Genomic DNA, 10,512 nt, shown 5'->3' on the forward strand with positions numbered 1-10,512 from the left:
AAATATGAAAACGCAAGTTTTGAATACGGCCATACTACGATTTAAAACTTCCATTAATATCACATATCGTGCCTGACTCCCCCCCCCCCCACCCCATGCAGGTTTGATATACATTCCAATTTAACTGGAACCTCTGGAATGCATTTCTGTGCTTAAGTTGAAATAGCTACAAGATAACTATCTTGAAAGCACTACAGCTTCCCGGCTTGGAATAAATACCAAAGAATTTTAATTTATCTTTCTGGCATGCTCTTTTTTGCTTTAAAGTCGTTACTAGTTAACAAGAAATATTTTAAAGCCTATCATCTTCAGGGGGCTTTACACCAGGGCTTTGCAATTAATTCCACACATATTGTGTTTAAACTCGCTGCGAGTGAATAAGAAATACATGGAAACCTTTGAGCTTTCTGGGGCTTCGCCCCTGGAATCTCAATAGGGATCTGAGGTGCATTCCAGAAAAATCAAGTGTAAATGTAGTTTGTGACATGTAATTTTGTGCTCTAACATCGCTATCTAAAAATTGCTGCAGTTTCTGTTGGCCTGCAATCCCAGCCATTAACAGTGTACATTTGTAATTACGAAGCAAGTTGCCGCTTCCGAAACATTGTTCAGCTAGTCACTGCTACTCGGTCTCGAAACTATTTGTAAGAAACTGGTTATATGACATTAAAGCTTTGTCACAATTTTGAATTTCGTGTATTAAATATTCATAATTTAAAGAGTTGTCCCAATACGTGCCACCACATCCCCCTCCCCTTACTTTGGAACTGCTGCTAGTTGTAGTTTCCATATACTAACAGAGTAAGCTCTACCTATTTGTGTGCAATAATCGTTGATCATCCCTCATCGTAAACAGCGCTTAGCGGTATCCTGGACACAAAGAGGGGAACATAGAGTCGATCATTTTACCGGGGAGCTGGTTGGTTTGATTTTAAACAATTTCGAGAACACAAGATTTCGATCTAAACAACCCAAAATTTTTATTTCAATGTTTTTGTACAATTCCACTGTTTCTTTTTTTCTCCAGGAATTTTTGTCGTGATATTGATGATTTTCCAGGCGATCTTAACAATAGTGACGATTATTTACTGGCGTTCAAAAAAAATTTCAGGTAAAGATTGTAGATCAGGAATCTGCATTGCATTAGAATGCAGACATAAAGGAAGCAATGAAGGTCTTACTCAGCAAACAGGTCAGGAACCGAGTTCGTCTGAAGCAGTTAAGGAGGGTGAAACGGAGGCGAGAGCTGTTTCACATCCAGAAAGTCCAAAACCTAGTACCATTAAAGTTCCTAGTGAAGAAGGAAATGGTGGAGGCGGAACAGACACAGGCTGCAAACAATGTGTCAAATGCAATGAGGATTTTCCTTGGAAACCTTCTTTTACTCTATGTTTAAAAATAATTTATATCGTTGTGATTGCCATCTTCAACATCGCGTTTTTTTTGCTTATCAAGATATAGGGGGAGGGAGCGCGGAATCGAAGCGAATGGGCTCGTCTGCAGTCAGACACTACGCAAGCAAAGAGGACCAGGATATGTCTTTGAGTTTTCTTGTCTATTCAACTCGGACTGCTGCATTCGAACCAACGAATAACGTAAACAAAAATAAAACAGCCTCTGAAAGTGATAGGAGGAAACAACATTATACAAAATGGAAAAAAAAGGAATTATAACAGTGCTCCTGCAACAGTAGACTAAATCACTCATACTGCAATATGCACACATTGGAACAATCATTCTTTCAAATACCATGGTTACCACGAAAACATTCCCAACAAAAGAATTCATGTGAAATAATAAAATCAAGATAAACCGCACCTCTACAGTTTAGTAGCAAATGAAAGAGAAAATACAATCTCTCAACACTTTCAGTTAGTTACCGTTTAAGTAATAACATTAGTATACATCACCGCTATAACTCACCAAACCTATTACGAAACAATTTACATGAGCTTTTTACCATCTTACTTCCAGACTCTGCATATAGATACCTATGTCAACAAAAATGATGAACCTTATACAATGTATACATGTAAAAAATAATTTGGAATGCGCACTGCAAACCCAAAATATTTGCTCGGCTAAATTGTCACTTATCATGTTTGGTAAATGAACAGTGCAGAACAGTATAAATGATCTTAGTGCTACCTTTACAACATATAACATGAGATGATTGAAAAAAGAACAATTAAACCAGGGGCGGCGATTTGTTTCAAATATTGGGGTGGGGGGGGGACGCGGGGACATTTGCTTGGTTGCAGGCGCGTAGCAACTACATTCCCAAAATTGTTCGCGCGCTTCGTGATCTTTTGTATATATACCAAATTTCATTACGGATGCGGTCGGTCTCATGGCGCAGATTATTTTGTATCATGGTGGGGACTCGTATCTGTTTTCTGATACTAACCAAGCGGAGTGCGATCATAGGTTCGCGCGTAGCGTACAAGATTTTTTTTGGGCAAATATACCTACCAGATTGACGGAAATTATTATTTATTATTATTATTTAGGAGACTTCCTTTCCCTTTTTACACAATTGGCGATAAAACAAATAAATGAATTAAATTATAGAAAATTTCTATTGCGCCTTATCCAATCAGAAATTGCTCTTAGGCGCTTTACAGTAAAATACATACAAACATGATAAACAAATATATGAATAGATAAAGTAAGGTAAAAATGGTTAGAAAATTTGTTATATACAATCTGACAATAAACTGTATAAGAAAAAAAAGAAAAAAAAAAAGAAAATGGGAAATCGAAAATTATACAAACATATTCTTAAAATTTAAAATATATAAATGTGAAAAATATTAAATCTTAAAAGCGCTATAAACGCAAAATGGAAAATGCGTTGTAATAATGTGACAATATATAGTATAGAAAGCACAGTAAATGGAATGCAGATCTAAATAGAAATGTTTTGACTAGTTTTTTAAATTCATTTATATTTTTGGCTCACTAAGCTTCCTCCGATAAACTGTTCCATAATGTCGCATATGAGTAATCGAAACACCTGTTTCCGTATGTAGAAGTTTTAATGACAGGTTGGTAAGTAGGGACTTGGATTCTGAGCGAAGAGATCGAGTAGGCTTGTATTTATGTATTAATTCAGAGAGGTAGATAGGGGCTAAACGATTAAGTGACTTATATGTATATAACAGAATCTTATAATTGACCCTGCAATGAATCGGCAACCAATGTAAGTCACGTTATACAGGTGTAATATGCTCATGTCTACGAGTGGGACTTACAAGCCGTGCAGCGCGATTCTGAACTCGCTGAAGGCGATCGGTCAGCTTGTGAGGCAGGCCATTGCAGTAATCCAGTTTTGATGTCACAAGGGCATGGATTAAAGTCTTACACGCATCATCTGAGATATACCTTCTAATTTTGCCAATAATTCGGATCTGCCAGTAACAGGACTTACAGATAGAGTCAACTTGATCACCAATGGTAAGATTGTGATCAAGATATACACCTAAATTCTTTACTTTAGGAACTGAACATATGGTGTGAGGTCGCATTGTCAATTGACAAACAAGTCTTGATTAGCATTACCCCTAACATTTTTGTGAAAATACAATGAACTCGGTTTTGTCCTGATTAAGTTTCAAACAATTAACCCGCATCCACCTGACTATGTCTGAAAGACATGCTTGGAGTTTTAAAGATACATCATTCCAGGACTCAAGGGCACCAGAATTCAAGTACAATTGCGAATCATCAGCATAACAATGATGGTTCATGTTATGGCGCTGAATTATTTCTCCAACTGGACGGGTAAACATACAATATATCAAAGGACCAAGTACAGATCCCTGTGGCACCCAAAACTTAGCTGTTTCTCATCAAATATAACATTATCAATTTGTAAACATTGCATTCTGTCCTTAAATTAGGACTTAAACCATTTTAATGAGTTTGACGCAATACCAAAATTATGTTGGAGGCGATTAAATAAGATCGAAGGCTGCCGATAGGTCAAACATGACCATCATTGTTTGGGACCTCTTATCAAGCGCTGCAGCAATATCGTTATGTACTCTTAGTAAAGCTGAATCAGTTGAATGGTACTGGCGATATGTGACTTTGAAGGCGTACTGCAACAACTTTTTTTTCTAAAAGTTTGGATATAAAAGTTAAATTTGATACAGGTCGGTAGTTTTTAAACACTTCTTTATTCATTCCAGGCTTTTTGCAGTGGTTTAACAATAGAACGCTTAAAACAAGACGGCACCTTTGATCCAATGAGTGATTGGTTTATGATGGCGTTTATAATTGGCAGGAAACTTGAGGATGGATCAGTGTGTTAGGGGTTAGGTTTGATAGTAAACGTTCGGGAATTGTTAACGTTACGGGATTCGAACCGAGTATTAAGGAAAGTTGAAGTAGTGGTTTTATTGATTACATATGTGATTACATATGTGGTTACATTGATAAAGTGGTTACATCGATTAAATATAGTACTCCAATAATACCGTTGACGGGTTTTATATATATATATTTTACTTTTTCAATTTAATAAGGAAACGTTCGGGAATTGTTAGTCAGTAGGATGGATCAGTGTTTTAGGGGTTAGGTTTGATAGGTTTTTATGAAGACCGATTCCTCTGTGTTTGTAAAATAATATAGCTTCCATTGTATGCGTAAACGCCTAAAGTAGTGTTGCCCAACTGCCATTTCGACCAACCTTACCATTTCGCCCAACCTTGTTGGTCATTTCGCCCAACCGCGCATTGCCTAAGGCAGTGTAATCCTCCCATTATACCTGAAATAACTGCTGAGACTCCGATCGACATCGAACAGACATCACTTTATTTACCTACCAATAATATAACCGAAATTGAATCATATTGAACTAGTGAAATAGAAAAAGTGATATTATTCTGACTGACTATGAGTTAAAAAATGGTTGGTTCAAATGACCAACACGGTTGGGCGAAATGACCATGCTGGTTGGGCGAAATGACCATGCTAGTTGGGCGAAATGGCAGTTAGGCGAAATGGTTGTTGGGCGAAGTGACCAGAAAGCAATAATACTACATTTGCTCTGTAAAATGGTGATAACTTTTCTTAAAATCTCTTGGTGTTGAGCTAAAACACTTGCAACCTCTGACAGCTGACATTGAGGAGCAGCTTGGCTTGGGAAGAAAGTAGCACCCAACCAAAATAATCCTCTCTGGGCGTATGACTTACATACTTAAAACCCAACTTACTTAACAAGTTCATAGTATAAACCCTTATTTAAAGTATGCGCAGTTATAGCAGATAAGGAAAGAGCGTTTAAGGTTTACTTATACAACAATTAAGGAAAGAAAGAACAAACTTTGGCCTAGTTTTATGTGACGAACTAGTAACAGTGGGAAAAGGCAGTATGGGGACAAATAATTACAAAGCCTTGGGCCTCATTATGCACAACCTCATGAATATGAATAACTTCCACCAGGACGCAGCCAGAAACAATGAATAAAGATGAGGAACTCAAACTTCAGTACACTACAATCATAAGCTAAACAAATTTAAAAGTTCATTGCAACGATAACGACAGCTTTGATGATCGAGCAATAGTCTAATATTGTACCAGAATTGTGCACATAATATGCTTTTAGACTAGACGTGGTTTTCTTCAAATGCTATCATAAAACACAGCAAAGAAATGTATTTTTCGATAACGGTATACATGATAACTATGTGATAACTTTCACTTTGCAATGAGGTGTTGCCGCCTCATTCTATCATGGGCCGGTTGCTACACTTCATGTATAATAGCTTCCTGTGGCATAGTTGATACTAAATACTTAACTTTGTCCTACTTTATTATAATAACATCAGCATTAAAAAATGTTTACATTGTTAACGTTAAGCAATTTTGAATGTGCTTTTTCGCAAGGTTAACTTATATATCAAAAAGGTGTGTTTGTATCTTGGAATGGGGAAGGAGGGGGAGGGCAGGGATGGGCAGAAACCAGTGACCACTTTGAGGATCCTCACCAGGCGACTTTTAATTTTGAAGCTGCTACGGGAGCTCAGATATCTTAAAGTGTTTTACTATTATATCTCAAAATTGTGTTTTTATTTAATTTCCCCAGTTCTCCCAAAGGTGTGTACTTCTTATCTAAGATTTTTGATGGACAGGGATTGTTTCAAGTTCTAAAAAGACGATTGTTATTTCCAATTTACTTCTATACGACTTAGTCAAATAGAAACTACTCAGTCAAATAGAGAAAGAACTGGAAAAAATAGAGGGCGTATCTTTGATTTGGAAAACAAAACTGATAATCTTAAGGTAGAGAACGATCAACTCAGAAAAACCATCACGGCTTGACAAACAGAGAACGACACTCTACGCATAAAGTAAATGAAATAGATTAATACTCCCGACGAAATTGTGTCAGAGTGTTCGGCATAACTGAGACGTTGGAAGAAAACGTCACTTACAAAATTATGACCCTGGCCAAGGAGAAACTTCAAGTAAACCTTCAAACAGAACACATCGATCGGTGTCACAGAGTCGGGGCGAAATCTGTTGGACGACCGAGGGGGTCACTATCAAGGGTAACTCTTATCAAATCAGATCATAATTCCTATACAGTCGTAAAAATTAAAACACCGGAATAGTCATCAAGGATGATCTAATTTATATCAATCAATCCCTGATAAATGCAGCCCAGGAGCACAAATCTACATCTAGTGCCTGGACAATTGAGGGGAATGTATCAGTCTCCATTAATAGGTGGCAGAAGTGTCGTTAAACGAATAAAAAATCTATCGGACCTACAGAAATTGTAATTATCATTACCATATCGTTGATGGCAGCGTTTTACCACTTTAACCTATCAATTGTTCATTAACAGCCCTCAACACAGTTGCGTAACACACTGGAATGTAGTCCTTTGATTATACCTTTTTATGGAAAGGTGACTCGTCGCTGGAATTGTTTCAGTTATAAACGGTACTCGAAACGGTTGCGTAACACGTACTGGAATGTAATCCTTTTGTTATACTGTTATATGGAATCGTGACTCATCGCTTGTATTGTTTATCTCTCAGTTACTGTATGTTTGTAGTCATTTTGCATAGTGTTTTTTTTTGCTCTGGACTTACTGGATTTATTAGTGTCGTTACCGTTTTTATTCCCTTTGCTTTTTTTGTTGTAAGTATTTGTTCTTCTTGTTTAATGTTTGGTACTAATCACACATATATTTCATTAACTGACCTTCTCAACTCAAATAACGTTGACCCTGCTTCTGATTTGGGTGCTGCAAGGGGTTTATCTAGTAAATATATAGATAATGATAAAATTGCTGACTATTTTTCAGTAGGTAAACCAAGTGAACATTTGAACTTTCTCCATGTAAATATTAGGAGTCAAAGTAAAAATTATGAAGTTTTGTTCCAACTTCTTTTTTCATGCAAACACAACTTTTCCATTATTGCTATTTCTGAAACATGGCTGCATGCCACTAGTCCCGTTGAGCTATTTGATATACCTGGGTATACTTTTATTCACCGGGACCGAAATTATTCAACCGGTGGAGGAGTGGCTATGTATGTCAATGAATTATTTACCTTTTCTGTTTATGATGACATCAGCAGCTCTGTAAATGACAATTTTAATATTACTTGTTTTGAATACATGTTTATTAAATTACGCATCTCTAAAACAAAGTCAGTAAATGTAGTGGTTGTATATCGACCACCTAATTTTAGTATTAAACTTGTCTTAAACTTGCTAACACATTTTACACTTTAGTTGTCAACATGGGTAATAACTTAGCAACTAAGATTAATGATACAGGTATACATATTGAATTTTTTTTAAAGGGATCTTTTGAATTTTTTTCCTTCTTTTTCCTACAAGCATAGCTGAGATCATCAAAATTGTAAATCATCAGGAAAATAATAAGGCAGCCGGTTTTGATAATATTAAGGTAGTAGTATTATAAAAAAAGTGTACGGACGAGGTTGGTGAACTCCTTTCCATATCTTCAACCTTTCGCTCAGTTCAGGAGTAGTACCTCAAAATTTAAAAATAGCTGAAGTCCTTCCACTAAGGTGATGTTACAGATTAGAAAAATTATAGACCTATTTCTCTTAAACCCTTTCTTTCCAAGATCCTTAAAAAGATAGTTTTTAATCGAGTTTATTCTTATCTTCCCAAATATAATATACTTAGTAATAATCAATATGGGTTTCTTCCAAATCATGCAACATATCTGGCGGTTATTGATTTGATCGACAAAGTCGCAAATACCTTTAACAATAAACACTTTGGGATTGGATTTATTTTTGGACATGTCAAAGGCATTTGATACCGTAAATCATGACATCCTCTTAAGAAAACTTTTTCATCTTGGTATTAGAGGGACTGCTTTAAGTTGGTTTTCTAGCTAACTGAGAAATAGAAAAACAACAGTTTGTAACTTTTAGTCTAACTCTTCTACCATGAATTCAATTACATGTGGAGTTCCCCAAGGGTCTGTTCTTGGTCCTCTACTTTTTCTCATCTATATTAATGATATTCAGGCAACTTCAACAATTCTTTCTTTCATATTATTTGCCGATGACACATATTTTTTTCAATCACAAACATTTACAACTTGGCTCAGCGATTGTCAATCAGGAACTAAAAAACTTTCTGTTTGGTATCTTTAAACATTGATAAAACAAACTTTATGATTTTTCGTCCTTACCAAAAAGCGGTCTGTGATATAAATATAAAGATTGATAATCAGCAGATTTGTAATGTTAGCACTACTAAATTCCTTGGTGTAATAATTGATAATCATATGAATTGGACGCCACATATTCATAAAGTACAAACTTATGTTGCTAGAATTGTAAGTATCATGTATAAAATTAAATCATTTATGTATAAAATTAAATCATTTATTCCAAATAATATTCTATTCTCTATTTATGAAACCTTAATAACTCCTCATCTTCATTATTGTGCTATTTCCTGGGCAAACTCTTCTCCCAATATAGTAAATTCCCTTTTTCTCCTACAAAAAAAGGAGCTGTTAGAATAATTTGTAATGCATCTTATCGTGATCATACCTCCCATTTATTTAGAGAGCTTAAGTTACTGAAATTTTTTGACATTTATCATTTTCAGTTGGGTATTTTTATGTTCAAGTGGAATGCTTGCTTCCAACAAAGCCTCGATAAGCTCTGCTTCTGCCAGGTCTCCCCCACATTACATCATTGTATATATCAATTGTTTGATTCCTTTGGAATGTATTGGTATTGTATATTCAAATGTTATATGTTCACTTTGTTTATGTTGTGGTGAAGTGGAAATAAAATAAATAGTTTTCAAAATAGTTTTCAATATTCTCAACTTTTGACTATTTTTAGGAAAAGGCGGCAACTACATGTAAGTGTTGACTCTTTCCTCGAAATTTCGACTTTTTATCTCAAGCTTGTGGCTTCGCATCTTAAACGTTTGGTGTTTTTCTCAAATTTTTAACTATATCCTCCTATATTATGATACCCTAATTTCGACTTATTCCTTGAAACTGGAACATTGAATCTTACACGTTCGACTATTTAATATCAACTTTTCTTGAATTTAGAACTAGAGTAGTATTAAATAAGGCTGGGAGGCTTTTAACAAGGAACTGTACGGTACTAAGTGAAGTGTTCAGTCATTCAGTGGAACTTTAACATAGCAGTTAAAATCGCGACTTCTTGTAGAAACTTTGACTATATATCAAACCATAAAAATGGAGTGTTAGCTCGGTGGTTAACGCCGGTGTCTTTCAATCATATGGTCCCGAGTTCGAGTCACTTCAAGATTAATGTATGTCGTTTAGTTACAGAGTTGTTGACAATTGACAATTGACAATTGACAATGACAATTGACAATGACAAGGCGGAGTGTATAGCCTAGTGGTTAACGCCGGCGTCTCCCAGTCATGAGATCCCCGGTTCGATTCCCCGCCGACAGCAATGTGTGTCGTCTGGCAAGGGTGTTGTTCAATAACAACTTCCTGACATGGACGTTAAATGGATGTGTGCCGAGAGATTGGCTTCGGTCAGCTTGCGAGTCTACAAGCCTCCATGGCTTCTTTCGCGAGTTCCTGCTTGCGGGAAGATCACATATACATACATACATACATACAATTCATAACCATGGACCTTAAATATGAATCTAAGAGACTGACTTCCGTCAGCTTGCGGCTTTGATAAGCCAATGAGGCTTCTTCGCGAGTACCTGCTTACTAATCTAAAATGATCTAAAATACATACAATACATACATAAAAAGAAATTTACCGTTGATTCCCTGGTATTCTCTTTTAGAAGTACAATAAATTGATCCATATGTAACCAATCAATGTAAGGACTACGTAAAGGAAATAAATATATCTGCATGTGTGTTGATTAATTAATTTACTTACTAATTATTTTTATGCTGTTTTCTGCTGTTAATCGCTAGTATTGTTACAGTTAGTGTGATTCAACGTGGAAGAAACTCTAGTTGCAAATGTCAGAGATCTGAAATT

The 10,512-nt window shown here is 35.9% G+C and overlaps 1 protein-coding gene across 2 annotated transcripts in view; it reads left to right on the plus strand.

Annotated features, from left to right (window-relative positions):
* LOC139978638 (neuronal acetylcholine receptor subunit alpha-3-like) overlaps positions 1–6,872 on the plus strand; it is a 44,921-nt gene extending 38,049 nt beyond the window's left edge. For both annotated transcript variants that reach the window (XM_071989012.1, XM_071989011.1), the window contains exon 7: positions 1,028–6,872. In XM_071989012.1, coding sequence (XP_071845113.1) covers positions 1,028–1,461 — 434 coding nt within the window. In that variant the 3' untranslated portion in view covers positions 1,462–6,872. The remainder of the gene's footprint in view (positions 1–1,027) is intronic.
* The last annotated feature ends 3,640 nt before the right edge of the window (positions 6,873–10,512 follow it).

Source organism: Apostichopus japonicus, chromosome 13 (assembly GCF_037975245.1).
Source record: "Apostichopus japonicus isolate 1M-3 chromosome 13, ASM3797524v1, whole genome shotgun sequence".
NCBI lineage: Eukaryota > Metazoa > Echinodermata > Holothuroidea > Aspidochirotida > Stichopodidae > Apostichopus > Apostichopus japonicus.